Genomic DNA, 20,116 nt, shown 5'->3' with positions numbered 1-20,116 from the left:
TTTCTGATACTGGTGTAATTGTTATAAAGGACCTATTTGGGGGTCCTGCATGTGCAGTTTTGTGAGTGGCAGTCTGAGCTCTCCTCAGACCCTCTCAGGGGTACGTGGCCCAAGAGGCTCAGACGGTACCATCTATCAACTCCAGTGGGCGGAATCCTCGGAGGAGACACCAGGCCCCTGCACTGCGGTGCCCACATACAGCAGGCTCACACAGAAATGTCTGGACAAGGCCATTTAGCATTAGGACCCTGGAACCCAGGCGGCCGCTCGCTACCTCAGCGCCGAACCACAGCTGGCCAGCCAGGTTGTCGTGCCGGATCTCCTCGGGAAACTTGACGCAGAAATCCCGAGGCGCCCGGTCCTGGGGGATGCACTCGTCCATGATCTGACTGATGATGTTTAGCACGTTATCCTGAGACAGAACGGAGAAGGCCTTTCGATCACTGTGTCCAACTGACCGCTGTCACACACCAATGGGAAACACACATGGTGGCATGGCTTACTGCTTCTTAGGACTATGAAAGTGGCCCAGCTACACACCGGACTTGCTGTACAATTGCTACAAAAGGGTCAAACGTTCTGGCAGTGTCTAAAGTGGAGGGAAACTCCTACTTCCCTCCCCAAGGCCATTGCTCGGGTAGGGTCCTCTAGAGTCAGCTGCGAGCACACTGTTCTGCAACCTTGGTCATTTCATGACTGTAGGGAGCTTTCCCATCACCCTTTGTAACAAATGATGTACTTCTTACAGGAAGATGACACACTCTCTCCTGCCTGGCTCCCTGCAGGCTGGACGCCATGACCACCCTGAGCACCTCTCTGCACACTGTCCAGGTTCTCCTGAGGACAGAGTTGGCACAATGGAACTGCTATGTCAACAGGCTCATAGGAGAATTTGCTTTCCGTGCTGCTGCTGGACAAACCTGGGCCGCCCTAGGTATGTTCACACACTGCCAGGCTGCAACATTGCACGGACACTGTCTAAGCCAGCACACAGTCGGGATACCTCACTGTCCCTACAGCCGAATTAATGCCCTGTGTAAGCAAACCTCTCCCAACCCCAGTGATGGCTGGCTGGATCTCAGCAATCAGAAAACTGATTTTCTCCTCATAGAGTGAGGGGCACAGACCCAAGTCTTAGGGCTAGATGAGGGCAGGGTACTTTTCACCAGGCAGCAGCCTGACCACCTGCTCTGGAATTAGCAGACAGGAACTGCAGGGTGCATCTCAGGGCAGCAAGGGAGACCTGACGCCACCCCTCGGCTGTGCAACCTGGGGCAGGGTGTTCCACTCTCTGATGCCTCAGGCCTCACGTGCAAAACAGAAACCATGGTTCTGGGGTTGCCTGGAGGATCATGTGAGGAAAAGTGTGTGAACTCTTGGCTCTGTCCTAGCCCACAGCAAGCCTCAATACAGCACAGCATTTGTTTTAAAGTTCCTTCAAAGCTGTTTTACTGAACTTGCTCATGCTCAAAATACAAAGTGCAACAGACCGAATGCTTCCTGTATGAAGAAGAGCGTTTCATTGTGTCTTAACTTATGGCTCATTCTTTCCTTTAAAATTGCCCCACTCTAGTAACACCTACCATTTATTCTAAAGAACTACAAGAACAGTGAAAGTTTATGTTTCCCTTTACTTTTTAAAATACAAAATTATCCTTTCCCTTTTGTGTGGCACTGGGGTTGAACCCAAGGCCTCATGCATGATAGGCAGGTGCTCTGCCACTGACTTTCACTTCCAGCCCCTAAAATGTGAAAGAATTAATGTGCAATGAGCACAGGCAGTCTGAAAGCCATGGAGAAGCACGATGTGTTTCGTTCCAATCCTGTCTCCCACAGGCCTGTTTCTGGTCAGAGTTGAGATCGTCCCGTGTATTCTGCTGCTGTCACCTACTATTGGGACATGTCATAATAACTCTTCACCGAGGTGGGTGCAGTGGCTTACACCTGTAATCCTAGCTAGTCAGGAAGCAGAGATCAGGAGGATCGTGGTTTGAGGTCAAGTGGAACAAAAGTTAGCCAGACCCCATCTCAATCAGTAAGAGCTGAGTATGGTGGCGTGTGCCTGTCACCCCAGCTATGCAGGAAGTATTAAATAAAAGGACTGGCTCCAGGCTGGCGTGGGCATAAATATAAGACCCTATTTGTAAAATTCATAAAGCAAAAAGTGTGAGGAACACGACTCAAGTACTAGCGCACACAGTAAGTAATGCTGCCGTCACCATTGTGCTGTACGATGCTCCGAGTTTCGCTTAACTTCCTCAGGACACAGATTTCTGGAAAAGGAATCACCCAGTCCAGAGCGCAAAGTGCAGGGCTGACTTGGATTAGATTCTGCCAAGTCAAGATGGCACTAATCGACACTCTCACCCTCCACAGTTTGCGTTTTGACTTCCTTCCCTTCTGCTATCTGAGGCTTCAGTTTCATTTTTCTTAGAAAGCAGATATGGAAAATCACCACAAGCAGGAAAACCTGATCTCCCTAATGCACAAAGTCTATGTACCACGCTCTGAAGGAAAGTCTGCAGTGTAAGGAAAATGTTAAGACTTAACAGGACAAAAAATAAAAAGAGAATCCAGCTACACCACATGGTGCTACTGTCAGTTTTTTCCAACAGGTTTTCTGGGTAAGAAGGTCTCTTTGTCATGGTTCAATAAACTAATGAACAAATAATGGTAAAAACAATAGTCAGGGCTCAGCAAATGCCAGCCGTCACTGAGAGTTGGGGATCTGAGGTTCAGCAAGGTGGAGGGGCTTGACCAAGGTTGCACAGCTTCTGGTGCAGTGTTAGGACTCACCACCCATGTGGCCTGGTCCACCAGAACAGTAGCTGCCTGAGGACAGGGTCTTTGTCATGCACCAGTGAGTCCCAGTGTCCAGAACAGCACCTATCACAAAGTGTACCTTGACAGACATTGCCTGGGACTTCTAATGCCAGTCAAGATGGATTGGCGGAACCAAATTTACCCCACTCCAAACAGCAGCCATACAATGACCCTCAGACACTGGACATCAGACAAGGAAATGTAGTGACTCTCAAAGACAGGAAGAAAACAAGGTTAGCCTGGGACAGTCCAGCTCACTACCTGGAGGGAGCACCATGTCACAGCACAAGGAGGAAGCGAGGAGAAGGGAAGGGGGCCCAAGGTAGCTCAGATCCCAGGACAGAGTAGCAGGGAAGACAGAAAAGCCCAGGGATTTGGGGGTGCCTTTGAGGGTTCAGCAGAAACCTGACAACACAAAACTGTGTGACTTTCTAAGCCCAGGAGAGAAGCCCCACAGGATTAGAGGGAGTGGGGAAGAAGCCCCCACAGAGCACCAGGGGTACACCCAAAAGTGTGCGGCCTCAGTGAGGAGAAGGTAACCCTAAGCTAACACAGCTCTGATCGGCCTAACAGCTTAAAAACAGAATCCGAAGGAGCAAGTAGCTTCTAAGTAACTAAGCATCACAGAACAAAGCGCAAAACTACTTACAGAAATAGCACCAATTCCACACAAACTCATCTAAAAACACTGAAGAGGAGAGAATGTTCCCTGACACAAGTCTAGCACTACCCTGAAATCAAAATCAGACTGAGCCAGGGTCCCTCATGAATACTGATACAAAATCCTTAATAAAATTTCAGAAAATTGAACTCAGCAATACATAAACAAGAATAATATCATGAACAAGTAGAATTGGTCCCAGAAATGCAGGAGTCCTTTTTCCTAACATTTGAAAATCAGCCATGATGTGCTCAGGCTCCTTGTGGACCGTTAAGGCAGAATCTCTGGGTTGGCACCGATACCTTTTCAGCTATCAGGTAACTCTGCTGCCCAGTGAGGACTGAGAGCCAGTGACAGAATGAATTCTGCATTTTCTTAGCTGCATGTGTGATCTGCTCAGCTTTGTTTTGTTTTTGTTTTTGTGAAATGGGGATCAAACCTGAGCCTTTCACATACCAGGCAGGAGCCACATCACCAGACCTTCTGCATTTAAAAAATAACCTATTTTCATTAATAAATAAGTCACATTATTTTTTAAAAGAAAATAAAGATTTAAATCAGTCAGCCAGGCACTCCTTTCTCAATGATATTTTACTTGCTGTGTGTTAAGTACTAGGGACACATTAGCTAATGATGTAGACAGACAGACAGCCCTGCAGTCAGACACAGCCCTGCCCTCATGGAGCCTGCATGCTAGAGTTGTTGTGTAATGGGTTAGATAATAATAGAAGCAGTCAATATTCATTGAGTAAAAAACCCAACCAATGTAATTTACCATATTAAAGTTTACCATATTTAAGTGATTATTTTAATAGACAACAAGAAAGTATTTGGAAAAAAATCCAAGCCACATCTGGAAGAACCCTCAGAAGCTATGAATAGAAGACAATTCCTGTAGCCTCATAAAGGGTATCTAGAAATCCTACAGCTAATGTATACATATATAGACTATCTATCATCTGTGTCCGTTTCTGGACAAACGGTTCTGAAAACCCTCGGACTCTCTGGAGAGGTGACTTCTATGCCACAGAGATGCTGGGTAGCTTCAGGGAAGGGCTGGTCACCAGAAAGAAAGGCAGGACTCAAAGACCGGAATTTTCACCTCCCAATCTCCAGGGAGGGGAGAGAGACCAGAGGAAGAGCTGACCCCCAATGACCACAGGTGTCATCAGTCAGGCCTATGCATGACACTACCATAAAAACCCAGAAGAACATGGCTCAGATGGCTTCCAGGTGGCGAACTTCTCTGGTGCACTGGAACTCCACCGGGACGGAAGCCCCGTGCTCAGAACCCTTCCAGGCCTCCCCGTCAGCGTTCATCTGCATCCTTTGAGAATAAGCGGTAAAGGTAAAAAAAAACGTGTTTTCCTGAGTTCTGAGCCCACGATCTGTGAGATCTGACACAATGTCCAGGTAGCGTCAGAACTGGACTGAACTTGGAGGACACCCCGATGACACCTATTGCAGAATCTGCCAGGGAACTGCTTGGTGTGTGAGGGGGTGGAGAGGGATTCCACCTGGATCTGGGAGGCAGTGGAGGCGGAGAGGGACATGAAGTGGTCAGCACAGACGGTATGACCATGGAGGAGGCAGGAAGAGGCCAAGGGCTGACAGTGGCTGGAGAGGAGGAGGAAGGCAGGCCAGAAGCGGCCCAAGGAGAAGGGGGAGGGGGTGGGTGGGGAACCAGGGGTTTGGGTCCTGGGAACCAAGTGGATGAAGGACATGGGATGGGACAGTGCCGAGAGGTGATGGCAATCTCCTGCCCTCACGGTTCCTTCACGGACCCCAAGAAAAGGAAAGAATGCTTGTCTTTAAGTCACAGCTTGGATCGGGGAGAGGTCACTGTGGATCCTTCTCACAGCATGAGTGTCATCGTGCTGCACCTTGGTGTCCAGCCTGAGAAGGCGACACCAGCTCTGCAGCCCAACTCACTCTAAAGAATGCCTAGAGCAGCACCACCATTCAACAAAAATCACCCAGCTCAGAGCAAGAGGATGCAATGGTACAACAGCCATCCCCAAAAGTGACCACGATTGTCCCCCTTCCTCCCAGGCAGGACTGGAGGGGTGAGCAGAGTCTCTCCTCCCTGGATCTTCTCCCCCTGCTGGCTACTCCCTGGCTCTTGTCACCCTGGCAGGAACTGTTTCTAACACCAGCATCTGGGAGCAGGGAGACCACCCTGAGGGGCACAGGACATCTGTTGGGACATCTGAACACACTCATGGTGGGTGGAGGCTGTCACCAAATGGCTCAAAGTCACAGAGCCCAAAAGGAAAGAGGGCCAGGATCACGAGTTGGCCAGAGAAGCTGCCCTGGCCACAGACAAGGCCTTCATGTGGTGAGTTCCACAGGAGCAGGCCAAGTGGACAGAGAACACGGAGGAAGAGTGACCCCTGATTGGCTCGTGTTGGTCCTCCACAGATCAGGAGCCAACTAGGGTGAGGTGAGGTTGGCCAAAGAGACATACATGGTGATGGAACCCCCCTGTCAGGTGGGTTGTGTCAACCCCCTTCTCTGGGATGGAGAACCCAGCAAGACCTTGTGGACAAAACATAGAGAAGGTTCCCAAACTTTGTGAAAGACCCCAACTGTCACTTGACAGAACTTTGCAGGGAGCCTCTGCTCTCCTGCTGGAGAGCCTGGTGACTGCCGTGCGGGAGCAGCCCGCTGTTGGAGGTATTTTTAGTGCAGCTTCAGGGCTGTCTCTGAATTATGCAGCAGAAGCTTGTGAGTCAGCAGCACAGTGAGGCCGTCGCCCACCAGCTCTACGCACATCACACCGCCCTCAAGCCAGCCGGGTGTCTGCCGGCTCTCAGACCACATGTCCCCTCACCCCGGCTCCCCCCTCATCTTCTCCCATCCAGCTCCCTTTACCCCATCTCAGTTCACCCCATCTTCTCCCACCCCGGCTCCCTTCACCCCATCTCCCCTCACCCTGTCTCCTCCCAGCTTCTGCTTCCCTGAGATGTCCCATGCAGTTGGCCACTTTCAACCCAAATCTCTACCCTATACTGTCCTACCCAAGCCCACCCAACTCCTTGGCCTGGCTTCTCTGACATTCCCAGGAATGTCCCTATGGAGTGCAAGCAGGTGACAAAGGCTCAGGTTAACTGATGACAGGCCTTGGTCATAGGTGCCCACCCAGGCAGGGCCAACCCCCCCAGAACAGGGACGCCCACCCCTGGCTGCTCACCTGGCAGGAGCGGAACTGGCTGACGAGCAGCGTGCACCGCTGTGGGTCCTTCCGCCCGTCCAGGCTGTCCAGCTCTGCGGCCACCTGGTTCAGCTCCTCATCAGCATAGTAGAACTGGGCCAGCAGCTGCGGGTCTGACCTCTGCAGGGGAGAGGGGCACCAGGAGCATGAGTACACGTGATAGCTAGAAAGGACACAGTAGCCTGTGGCCTTGTTCCTAGGCCACAGGCCGAAAGCTACCTTGCAACCAAGCCTTCATCTGAAGCCCAGAAACTTCCACCCTGGGCAGTAGTTGGCTCTTCTGCCAGATTCCCACAGAAGAAACTTTAGGAAGATCCCTGGAGCCAAGGTGCAGGCCACCACTTCTCACAAGGCCGCCTGAGACTGTGGGGATCCAGTCTTAGCTCAGCCACAGATGCTAAGGTCCTCGTCAGCACCACAGACAAGGAAGAAGGGGTCCAGGGGCCATGGGATGATGAAACATCACAAACCTAGGCAGAAATGATAAAGACAGCCACTGCAGGAGTGAGACAGCAAACTGTACTCCATGGAAATGCAGAATGATCCCTAGCGCCTCTCACCTCTCAGCCCAGTTTCCACAATGCCAGGAGCTCAGACTCTCCTCCCAGCAAACTCACAGGTATTCTGATTCTGGGTCTAGAAACCACCACTCTTCAAGCAAAATCCAGGCTCCCCGCTCTCCTGGCTCAGGTCTGGGATCTGGCCCACTGCGTTCTTTGCTCCCACCCCACAGCCCGGCTTGTTTCTCTACCCACAGAACAAGGCCACCAGCCCCTGGGCCTTTGCATGTGCAGGTCACTGCCCTGAGGAGTCAAGGGTTCATCCCCTTGTTGCTGAGAGTCAAGGACCAAGAAACACGTTGGAAAAGTGATGAAGCCTCGTGTGTGTTTTTATTAAAGGTGTCCTCATAACCATACAAAGACAGGGAAGAGGGGAACACACCTGACCAAGCACAAATTCAAGCAAATTTGCTTTGAGGTTTATAACCGTGTTTAGAACCACAGCTTATTAAGTACAGGATAAGTCAATTTTAGTTTCTTTTTCCTGTCTACTCCTGTCCTAGGCAAGCCTACCCCTCATTCATTCTGACCCTGCTCTCACCTCCACTTGGCCTTGTCCCAAAGAGGCTTTTCTGTGGCTGCAAGGCTGTGGTCATGATTACGCAGCAGTTTGACACTGCTGACCAGCTCAGAACACTGGACAGGGCAAAGGAAACCCCGGATGCAGTCCAGCAGACCTACACAGGGTGGGACCTCCCGAGCCTCCACCCCTGATGCCAGGTGACACAGGGCACACACTGCTCCAGTGCCTGGGCAGGATGGATATTCCAGGACCTTCCACTGGAGCTTGAGGGGACACTCGACAATCCGGCTGATGCTGCCTGTGCTGACCTAGTCCTGAATGTAGCCCTGCCTGAGTAGTGACGTCTGTCCTAGCAGAGGACACAGGCAAAGATGAAAAGCCATAGGGTGCCATCCTGCTGGCTCTGGTGCTGACTGCCTTCCTTTCCGCCACTGGGCTGCCTTCCTAGGCTCCTATCACGCCCAGGAGGGCGTGACCCTTAGTCACCTAGTGACTGCTCTGTGATGAGAAGGGATCAAGAGTGGGAATAGCAGACACCTGCTTGCCTCTCCATCCACAGCGCAGCTCTGAGCCTCCTGGGGCTCTGACCCATCCTCCCCACTATAAGCCATAAGCCTCCAAGGCCTGAAGCTGTTGACTCACAGGGGAGGACAGAGGCCTTGACCTTAGCTCTTTAGACACGGCCCTCAGAATCCAGCTCAGCAGCTTCCCCTCCTGGGTGCCAGGTCCTTCCGATGTTCTTTAGCCAATGTAGGAGGGGAAAGCGACAGACACTTGGTTACCCATCCACAGAGGCACCTTCCTTCTGCGACTTCTCACTGTTGGGGGGAGACCTGGCCCTGTCCCAGGAAAGGACTGAGCTCACTGCCCACCCAACAGACCTGTTGCCAAACAGCAAACAAGTAGCAGGACGCACTGTACCTGGCACCCTGGTCAGGATAGCACCCAGGTCCCCACGGCCACCACCTCCTTCCCGGCCCCACCTGCTCAGGGGAAGGGAATGCAGGGCCCAGTGGGTACAGTCCCACAGTGAGTGCCTCACTGGAGCCAAGTGCTTCTCTTGGAGCCCGACTGAAGCTCTCGGTCCAAATGCACCTGGGCAGCGAACAGGCCCTCCCTGGTGTTCCCATAGGTCCCAATTGTTGCTCGCTGACGGGACACCATCTGGTCCAGCATCCAGGCCAGGTCCTAAATTTAGGGCACTGGATAATGACCGATGCCTCAAGGAAGCTAAATCTCTGCTTGAGAAAGAGGACATGGTGAGAGGACTGTGCCCAAACCAGCCCAGAGACTAGCTGAGAACCGTGATCTTCCATGGCATAAAAACTTCACCACATGTGAATAACCTCAAATATTTACGTCAATTGCTAGGTCAGCTCAGGCTTCCTGCTGTCTGGGTAGCAGGAAGAAAGTCTGGCAACAACGAAGGCACATAAAAGGTGACAATGGCTGTCAGGAAAGCCCTGCCTGTCACACACGCCCAGGCTGTCACCCACTCATGAGCTAAGAAAGAAACTGCCATGAGAGGGTCACACACTGTCCCCTTGGCTTGCTGCACACTCCCTCCTCTGTGCCTCGGAGAGGCCAACGAGTGTGAGAATCAGCTTAGGTGGGGTCTTTTCTACCAAAGGATTTACTCATAACCACCGCTGTTACAAATGTCAGTCTCACTAACTCCCATACGCTCCCTTCATGGACTCTGCTTAATGAGACAAAAGTTTCTATTAAGAACAAAGGGTTGTCATCCTCAACGGGGCCAGAATTCTGCTAGATGCCCTCGTTCCGGAGCTGATAACCAAAAACAGTTATTGCTTCTCTGAACTTTTAAACTTCTTTGTCTCCAAAGCCCCTCACGATGTCCTCTTTCCAATTAGCCAACTGTGCAGACTGTGAGTCCAAAACCTGCCCAATTCAGGGAAGGAGTATCATTGCGTGAGAGATAAAATCCCAGTGGACTCCCTGAGGGGTGTGCTTGCTCTTTGTCTGTGGCACGCCCTTCTGCAGTAAATTTTGCCTTGCCTGTGACACCCCAATATCTTAAAGATATTTCTAACACAAACAACTACTGTGTGTGTGCATGAGTGTGAATGCATGTGTGCAAGTACAGGAGGAAGTACATGTATGCATGTACACTTATGTATGTGTACATATGCCCCTTTGTGTGGCTGAGTGTGAAAAATGCGCACTGTGTACACGCACAAGTGTGTGCACAGGTGCAAGCTTGTGTGTGCACACACATCTGCATTCATGTCACTGAGCTTGTGCACAGGTGTGTGGGCATGTACGTGCACTCTAGTATATTGTGAGTGTGCATAAATGTGCATGTGTGTGAGATGACTGCATGTGTGCTCTTTCTTGGAGGGCCCGTTGGTGTTCCCTGAGTCCATGCCCACCCTCTGCAAGTGGGCTCACTCCCTGGCCTGTAGTCTCTGCATGTTTTTAGGGAAGAAGCTGGGGAAAGGGGAAAGTTAGCCTGGAAGTGTTGGGTCTGGGACCTAAAGGACAGATTGGTGATTATCCCATTCCCCATGGAGAGCACTATGAGCCTTGCACCCTGAGGAGGAGATACAGAGTCTCAGAAATCTGCCACAGGGCTGATAAACAGAATGCTCTCAAGGTTGTTCCCTCCATAAGGAGAAAACAGACCAGTTTATTGACGAGATCCCATGCATGTGAATCCACCGCCAATGAAAAAAACCCACCTAACCGATACCCTAACCCAGAGTTAAAGCGTCCATAAAAAGCCCCAGCCTTCACCTGAGCAGGGAGCCACTGGTTTCTGGGCTCCCTGCACTGCTCTAGCTGTAGCCTTTCCTTTCTCTCTAATAAATCCTGCTTTGTGTACTGGCCTTGTCTCATGAGTTAATCAGCTGCCTCACGCGCCAGTTCTCTGGCCTATGAAGGCCCACACATTTCACACTAGCATGTAACATTTCTGGCAACCACAAAGGGACACCTCTCCTGGACCAATGTTGGTATAACTGAGCACGAAACCAGCAAGATTTTGCCTAAGGTGTGACCGTGAGCCTCCAGCACCCTGCTGGATACTCCTGCTGGGAGAAACTCCCTGCTGAGGACTAGTCAAAAACAGATTTCCCTGTGCTGCTCCCCATATCTGTCTGTCTGTCTGTCTCTCTCTCTCTCTCTCTTTCTCTCCCTCCCTCCCTCTCTGTTTCCTGAGGGACTTTCCCATCATGGTATTGGACCAACAGCTCCTAGCTAACTTCAGCCTCACAGCAATTCCCACTCTGGGGATGCTTTTGGTCCCTCCCTGCGGCAGAAACCAAGCCTGGAGTTTATTTGTGTATGCCTTATGCTATGCGGGACGGTGGGGGGACCTGATTGGTTTTGACACCTGATGATCTTCTTCTTCTCCTACCTGTCAATACCCCCTTCTGCCAGAGGCAGTGGCCCAAGAGTGGACATTTTGTGTGGCTGACAGTGTTCCAGTAGCACTTAGTGGGAGCGACCTGAAAGCACACCTAATCGTTAATCCCTTGAGCGTGTGTCCTGTTTCTCAGCTCTGTCCCCCCTCCCTTACCTAGGATGTCAGGTTGCCCCTTCTGTCCCTGCCAGAAGCAGTGGACATACTTTTACTCACACACTCCCTCCCCAGTCCTGCCACCTTGTCCTTTATCTCTGTCTGCCTTTCCCTCCCTGTGTTTACTGGGACCCTGGCCTCCCATGGGAATCTCGTACGATAGTTTGTTATGACTTTCTTCAGTTACTCCCACACCTAGTTTGTCATGCCTCTTGGTCTGCACCAGCTTTAAATCGGCTGCTGGGCACTGGTGGAGGCAAAGGTGGTCACAGGAAACTGCAGCCCGAGGGGCAGGCCTGGCGGGTGTGAGGATTGACACAGGCCTCTGCCACATGTGCACAGGCGCAGCCCTGCCACAGCTAACCCAACCCATGGGAAGATCCCAGCTGGCATCCAGAGCCACCACTGCTGCTGTCACCAGCTGTGTGGTGGTGACCTCAACCCATCGCCACTCCCCCCAAAAAAAGAGATGAGAAGGGAAATAAATGTGCTCATGCATGTGCAGGAGGAGGAGCAGCAGGCCGCAGGGGTGGACCTGGCAGGCTTGAGGACTGACCTGGGCCTCCACACCACACATGTGTCCTAACCCCACCCCCCACGAGGAGAGGAGGGAAAAGCGTGAAGGCATAGGGATTCCAGCCCGTCCTGCTGGACTCCCCAGGCACAACGGTAATGCCCGCCACAGCTAAGGCAATCCATAAAAAGGGCCCAGCGTGCATCCAAAGCCACTGGCCATACACGGCAGTGACTGCAACCCACTGTCATTTCCCTGAAAAGGGATGAGAGGAAAAATAAACACACACAGGTGCGTGTACATGGGAGGAGGCACACCAGGCCACGGAGGAGGGGCTGGGTGGACAGGGTCACCCGTACAGGGCATGAGGGAGGTACCCAAGCCCTGCACCCAGCCTCACCTCGTGCTGAGCCTGACTGACCCAGCCCTTGAGGTCCCCAAAAACCACTAATGTAACCTTCTGAAAACTACAAACAATTGGCGTTGCTATGGTCTCCAGACTTCTCATTTAAAACTTCTCACACTTTCGGCCTCAGCATAAAAATATTTCCTCCAAATATTGCCACTGGTTGTCCCTTGTGGCACTGTGATTGCCCGGGGACTCCCTCTGAGTGCCCTTGTGTAACTCTACAGGCATTCTCCAGGTGATGCATCCCTTTGTTAAAGAGGCTGCCTGCTTTTAGTAATATAAGAATAAAAGTCAGGATCCTAGAGGTTTTCACTGCGTAGGTAAGGGTGGCTGCAGTCCTACCAGTCACCACATTTCCTTCAGTCTTGGCTGTGGATGGTGGAAGGAAGTCACGAGACAGGGATGCCTACTCTCATCAGGTCAATCCCCAGTCAGGATGCCAACAAGAGGGGAACTGACCCAGTTTTTGTTGCTGTTGTTGTTCTTCTAGATAGGACCTACCCCCTCCAGTCTTCCAGCCTCAGTACCCAAGCAGTCTCCACTGGTTTGGCTACTGAAACATTGTTAGGACCTTGACTATAATAATTTCAAGAAAAAACACTTATCTTTCTTTGTACTGAGGCCTGGCCTCAATATCCCTTGGGTGGCCAAGAAAAGTGGCTTTTAGAGGGCTCCTTAAATTATAATACCATACTCCAAATAAACCTTTTCTGTAAAAGAGAGAAAAAGTGGACTGAGGTCCTCTATATACAGCTTTTTTCAGGGACCACCCAGAATGGCTCCATAATTGCTATTTAGATACTTAAACACTGGCCCTGCTTTGTAAGCCACAGGATAAACATGGGGAAGGAGGACCTGAAAACCGCCTTACAAATGACAAGGCCCCCGTCCCTACTGCTCCACCCTCTGCCCTACCTTCTAAGCCACCCCAATATTCGGCTGTTTCCCCCTTCAACAGGCAGCGGTAGGAAGAGGGTGAGTCTATGTCCCCTTTCAGTATCAGATCTAAGGGAGATTTTAAAAGATCTGGCCAGCTATATTGATGCCCCAGACCAATATCTCCAGCCTTTATGTCTTTGATCTAAACCTTTGCATTGGCAATGGAAGGATATTACACTTCTCGTGGACCAGACTCTTTCCTCATTAGAAAAGCAATGGGTCCGGGCCCAGGCCACTCAGATTGGAGATGATTTCCATCTACAATGAGCCCCAATACCGGTGGCACCTGAAACTGAGGTAATAAATGTGCCTATACCCACAGGGGCACAGGGAGTCCCCTTGGCAGATACACACTGAGATCAAAATGGTGAGGAGGATGAATAACATCGATGCCACTTTATCCATCTTATAGTGGAAGGGCTAAAAAGAGCTAAAGCTAAACCTCTAAACTATTCCTGGTGACTGTAGTACAAGGCCTTAAGGAAAACCCCCTTCCCTTTCTACAGTGCCTCAAGGACACTATCCGAAAACATACCACAGTGGACGCAGAGTCACAGGTGGGAGAAGTTCTCCTCAAAGATAAATTGCTAACTCAGTCAACCCCAGATATCCACAGAAAACTCCAGTCTGTGGCAGAAGGGGAAAAATCACTGGCCCAACTAATGCAGCTAGCCATGTCTGTATACTATAACTGGGAAGTCACTAAAAAGAGAGAAAAGGATAAAAACACCATGACCTAATCACAGCTCTCAGGGAGTGCCCTACCCGACGGGGGCCTACATCCCGAGCTTGCTACCACTGTGGACAGGAGGAGCACTTCTGCAGAGAATGCCCAAAAGGGGGACAGCCTGGGAGACAGCCTCGGCCCCCACCTGGACCCTGCCCTCTCTGCAAAGGTAACCAACGGAGGTCTTAATGCCCCTGCCTCCAGACGGAAGGCAGGGTGCCACCTCTTATGGATTGATGGGTCCCAGGCCTCCTGTCCAGGCTCCACTTTTTAACATCAATGTTGAGGAGCCTTGAGTAGCCATAATAGTAGAGAAGTGAAAGGTCATCTTCCTCCTAGACAGTGGAGCCCGTTTCTCTGTCTTACCTTTCTCTCCTGGTCCTTGGTCCAATGACAAGATTATCATTTGGGGCATATCTGGCCAGCACCTAGAGCGTTATTTTACTCAGCCTCTGGTCTGCTCTTGGGGAGACCTCCTCTTCTGTCATTCTTTTCTCATAGTCCCTGAGACTCCAGTACAGGATTTACTATCTCAACTAAAGGCTCAAATTCTACTCCCCCCAGGGGATTATCTCTGTTGTCCCCTTCTTCAGGAACAAGTAGATACCACAGTGTGGACTGATGGAATGACTATAGGGTGAGCCAAATTGGCACCCCCAATTCAAATAAAACTCAAAGATTCCTCAGAGTTTCCACATCAAAAACAGTATCCCCTCAAGCCTGAGGGACTATAAGGCTGCTTACCTATCATAAATTCCTTAAAAATATAAGGGCTACTAATTAGTTGCTCCAGCCCCTGCAATACTCCTATTCTTGCTGTCTGCAAGGGGCCAAACAAATGGAGGTTGGTTCAAGTCCTCTGGCTCATTAATGAAGCAGTCATTCCCCTCCACCCAACTGTTCCCAATCCTTATGCTCTATTGGCTCAAATACCCTCAAAAAGCCCAATATTACTCTGCACTAGACTTAAAGGATGCTTTCTTTTACATTCCTCTACATCCTGACAGTCTCTGTTTGCCTGTAAAGACCCCACTAACCCCTCACGACAGCAAGCTAGCCAATTTGTGGTCCTTCTGGAACAACATATAGAGCTGGGCTCCTTGGGCACTACCTCTGGCTGGCCCCCTTTTTTTGCCTCTACTAAAATTCCTATTTGGGCCTTGCATAATAAATTCTCTCTCCAGATTCGTATCTCAACTGGTTCAATGGATCAAATTCCAGCTCTTAGTCAAGGATACTCACCTCTGCCTATGTGTGAGCCCTCCATCCAGTTCTATCCGGGCCTCTGGAGACTGCACAGAGGGTCAACCCCTGAGACAAGTACCACCTCCTCCACCCCCATCACCCCATTGCCAGCAAGAAGTAGCTAGATGAGTCACTGCCCCTCTCCCAACAGTAGTTGGGTACTTGTCTCACAGGAGGGACTTGTTGGGTCTGGGGACCTAAAGGACAGATGAGCGAGTATCCCATCCCCCATGGAGAGCACTATGAGCCCTGCACCCTGAGAAGGTCTTACACAGTCTCATAAATCTGCATTCCTGCATCCTGAGGAGGAGATACAGGGTCTCAGAAATCTGCCACAGGGCTGATAAACAGAATGCTCTCAAGGTTGTTTCCCCCATAAGGGGAAAACAGACCAGTTCATTGAAGAGATCCTGTGCACATGAATCCACAGCCAATGGAAAAAACCTACCTAACCCTTACCCTAACCCAGAGTTAAAGCATCCATCAAAATCCCCAGCCTTCACCTGTGCAGTGAGCTACTGGCTTCCAGGCTCCAATGCACTAATCTAGCTGTAGCCTTTCCTTTCTTTCTAATAAATCCTACTTTGTGTACTGGCCTTGTCTCAGCTGCCTCACGCGCCAGTTCTCTGGCCTTTGAAGACAAGAACCCTCGACACTGGCCCGCAACATTTCACACTGGCACATAACAGAAGGAAGACCAGAAACTTGCTCTCTCACCACTATGCTTGCTCTCATGCCTTTAGGGCAGAGTAGGTAACTAAGGGGGGACAGGAAGACAAAAGGGGGTGGTGGGGCCTGAGGAGAGCTGAAAAGGGCATGGCCACCCCAAGAGAGGCACAGGAAGAAAACAAAAGGGCCACATATAAGCAGAACCGGCCTGGGATCAGATCCAGACCCACAGCTGTCCAGTCACAATATGGAGAAGGTCAATGTCTGTATTCTAAGGAAAGGAAGAGCTGACCAGTAGCTTGGCAATGACATCCTGCAACAATGCTGAGAGCCCAGCACCAAGGCAGTGGAGCTGAACAGTAACTCCAGACATCGGTGGATGGACTTCAAGACTTCCATCCCTTGCCCCACCTCACCCCTCCTTCCTTAACCTACAGTACCTGCTTCTGAGGCAAGCTAGGGCTCTAGTGCCAGACAGGGGAAAGACATACCCAGGAAGGGGTTAGAGCAGGGTCTCACATATTTGACCCTCTTGTGTGGTCTCAGGCTGTATCCCACTGCCCAACAGAATCACAGGCAGTTTCACTCTCGGGTTTCCACGCCCAGGAGCCCTGATCCTCCATCCTCCATCAGGCCTGGGCACCATGTGCAGCCCAAGGGAAGAAACTCTGCTGAGCCGTTCTCTCCACACCAACCCTCCATGGCTAGGGATGGCTGAGCCTGTGTCACCCCCCAGCCTGGCCCATGGCCCATTCCACCCCGAGACACATACTTTCATCAATCTCCTTGCCTTTCCATCCCACCCAGCACAAAGCTGCCCACTGGAAGGACCACCTCCAAATACCCGAATTTAGGAGGGAGAGGTATTTGTCAATGCTGGAAAGGTTGAAGCTGCCCAGGTGTGCCAGGTCCTGCAGAGCTGAGGTGTGGCCTTCACCCTGCTCACTCATCCTTCACTTGACAAGCACTCATGAGCAGTGCTGTTCTCCTCAAAGAGAACTCAGCCTGCTCGTGTGGACCAACACCCTGTGGGGCACAGTGGTGCAGACCTGTACTCCCAGCACTGGGGAGGCTGAGGCAGGAGGATCTCCAGTTAAACCCAGCTCGGGCTACATGGTGAGATCCTATCTCAAAAAAAAAAAAGCAAAACAAGACAACAACAACAAAAAAAAACACAAGACACAGGGTCACCATGATCTCGGACCACAGCGAATGCCACAAAGAAAAGAAAAGCAGTGGCTTTGGGGGTTCTGTTCTAAGTAAGGGGTTCTGAAAAGAACTCGCTGAAGAGACACTGTTCATGCAGACCCGGCAGGGTGGGGAGGGGCTGTACATACCTTTCTGACAAAAACTCACAGCCTGGAAGACAGACAGACAGACAGACAGACACACACACACACACACACACACACACCCTGAGCAGAAGAAATTAAGAGTATTCAGGACAAAAAAAAGTGACTGAAATACAAAAGGGCTATGCTATTTTAAAATGTCAGTTATACACTGAGCTAGCTCTCCAGCCCCCTCAGGACTGGTATTTTAGACGGAAGAATCCCAAGTTCTCATGTGTCTCCCCGCAGTGACAGGGTGGGGACAGTGGGAGCAGGAAAGGAGTCTCTATTATTGTATCAGTCATGCACTTCCCTCCCCCGCCTTCCCTCACCTCCAGGACTCCAGGTGCAGGGGAAACCTCCAGGCAGGGGTCCCAGGAAATGAATTAACACAACTGACAAGATCCAATTTGTCCTGATTAACAGAATCCAGAAGAAAATTTTGGGTACAAAATTTCCATTTCTAAGTATGCAGAGTATGAAGCCGTGAGCTCAACTCGTTCATCACACAGAGCTGAGCTGTGTGGCAGGACCCGGGAGTGAAAGGAGGCAGCAGGTGGTCCAATGACTCATGACTGCAACCAACCTTATTCAGCAGCAATTTTAATCCGAGATTTAAACAGGTTTAACATCCTAAGTAAAATGACCACCACACGGAGAACCAATTGACCAAGTCAGAAGAAGAAAGCACCCTGTTAAAAATGTGTGCAATACACATAGCTAAAATAATAAGCAAGAACTTGGTAAGAATGCATTTAAAAGTCACACCATGTCAATGTCTCAAGATAAATTCATAGCAGTGAAAGTTTTTGTTGTTGAAAGAAGACAGAAATAAGAGCCATGAAGAAAGTACTTAACGAGGTTAGAAGACTTATAATCCAAGGTCTTCAGAAAGGCAGACACGCAACAAAAGCAGCTGTAAGTTCAAAACCACCAGCATGGTGGACCAATGCAGGCCTAATGCTGTAAAGTTGATCATTTGTTCATTCGTTCAAACGCCTGGGCCCTAATGCAGGATGCTGATGCAGATGTGGCCATGGCTGGGATGCAGATGTGGCGGGCCCCAGCTGAGCAGGCATGAGATGATGCTGGAGTGTTTCCCAGCAGTTTGAGGGCTGCTGGCCAGGCTGGGATAGAATTCAGCACACTCACAGCACCATTGGCCTGGACAGGCCCAGCCACCATGAGCCACTTGGAGGAACCAGAGCCCCCACTGCTCTTCACCACTCTCTGAGGTGTCACGTAATACGCTTTCAATATAGGTGAGGAGACTGAAGCTCACGCAGGTAACTAATAGCCTGGGTTGTACGCTGGATTCCATGAAGTCAGAACTCCACCTGCCCCAGCGTCACTCTGAAGACCCTCAGGCATCCCTGGGGAGAAGAGGGGGGCCTGCAAGTGCCAGGACTGCATCCCCAAATATGATGTGAATGCTGCAGGTGAGGACCTTAACAGGACACCTTTCTGCTTCAAGGTGGCAGCATCACAGGCTTGGCTGGGCTTCAGGAGGGGAGGAGAACAGCAGAGGGCAGGTGGTTGGACAGGTGGTACAGCAGACCAGAGAGGACAGCCTCCACCCCCAGGTAAGCCCAGCAATGGAGAGAAGCCCAGAGGCTTGTGGGGAGTCCACCTGCCTCACCAGCAATGGTCCCCAGGATGGAAGCCAGGCTCGGAATGCCAGGTCCTGAAACAGACCACTCCAACATTCAGCAGTGTGACCTTGGTATGCCTGCCTCCCCAACTTCAGCAATCTCCAAAGATGGCAGCCATATGTGGACTTCAGCAGGACAGATACTGGAGAGCTCAGGGTGGGGCTGAGTACCCAGGTGTCAACCAGGGCCCTGGCCTCTCCTGGACCAACTTTCCAGTAAAGCCCTGGACACCATGCTTCAATGACAGAAATCTAAGAGCATTGCAAGGACCCCAGAAAAGCCTCTGGAGGCATCTGAATTCGGCTGCTCCCTACAGCCAGACAATCCCAACCCCAGCACAGGAGTTGCCCAGGCCACTCCCAACTGTCAAAGAAACCTGACCATTGGGGAACAACAGGTCCCCAGGATCAAAATTGCTCACTGACTCCAAACCCAGGTTCTTCTGTAGGTACCTGCATACACACAACCTGCCATTCCTGAGGCCTGGCATCCCTGGGCAGCCGAGACCCACAAACCCAAGGTGGGCCTCATCCACAGCAAGGTGTCCCAGAGCTACCAGGCCAGCACCGTCAGCCACTCCTCAGCAGACCTAGAGCCCCCACAAGCATTTCTTCCAGTTGTCACATGCTGTCCCCCTGCCCAACAATGGCCAGATGGCTGGTGGCTAGTTGCTACTACTCACATCCCCACCCATCTGCCCACCTTCTCCTGGCTGTGGGCCCCAGCAGACTGCAGATGGCATGCCTGGTTAGCAGGCAGACTGGCAGGAGACTAGAGGGTAGGAGGCTCCTTTCTCCTACCTTCTTGCCCTGGCCAGGCACTGTTACCCTCCCTACATGGGCCACAGCTTCTTCTGGCTCCCTCCCAATTCTACTCTCTCAGTACTCAGGTTCCCCGTGGGCCTGGATGTGAAGCTGATCCCTGGATTTGTCACCATCGCCATGGTCCCTTCAATCCTGCCCACACAGTGAGCATCCCCCAGCACACTCTGACCAGAGAGCCACCAAGACAGCCAGCTGCTTCCTCTGAGGATTCAGGAGGACAGCCAGGGCCTGGTCAGGTGCAGGAATTGATGGGCAGAGCCTGGGCACAGTTTAATCACAAAGATAACCACTCACAGCTCATCTATGGTCATCTAGCTCAGGTAATCCCTGCAGGTCCTGGTGGCCTCGCACTGACAGTCCTGTCCCCTTCTTGTGTGTAGTTCTCAGGAAGAACTGTAGAATGTGCCTGGAGAGAAGATTCTGAGATAGGAAGGGACTGTCCAAAGCAGTGTGGGCTCTGGCCCTGTGTTCCCAAAGAACATCA

At 51.2% G+C, this 20,116-nt stretch overlaps 1 protein-coding gene across 7 annotated transcripts in view; it reads right to left on the bottom strand.

Moving 5' to 3' along the window:
- The window catches only part of Zfyve28 (zinc finger FYVE-type containing 28), a 113,668-nt gene that overhangs the window by 46,507 nt on the left and 47,045 nt on the right, over positions 1-20,116 (bottom strand). For all 7 annotated transcript variants that reach the window (XR_012435894.1, XM_074042740.1, XM_074042743.1 and 4 more), the window contains exons 2-3: positions 6,678-6,818; positions 275-412 (exon numbers count right to left, since the gene is read on the bottom strand). Coding sequence is in view for 6 of the 7 variants with exons in the window: in XM_074042740.1 (XP_073898841.1) it covers positions 275-412; positions 6,678-6,818 (279 nt within the window). In the remaining variant the exon portion in view is untranslated. The remainder of the gene's footprint in view (positions 1-274; positions 413-6,677; positions 6,819-20,116) is intronic.

The sequence above is a fragment of the Castor canadensis genome, chromosome 9, assembly GCF_047511655.1.
Source record: "Castor canadensis chromosome 9, mCasCan1.hap1v2, whole genome shotgun sequence".
NCBI classification, from domain to species: Eukaryota; Metazoa; Chordata; class Mammalia; order Rodentia; family Castoridae; genus Castor; species Castor canadensis.
The sequence above is the reverse complement of the archived record's forward strand: the minus strand, read 5'-3'. Positions and strand labels throughout refer to the sequence as shown.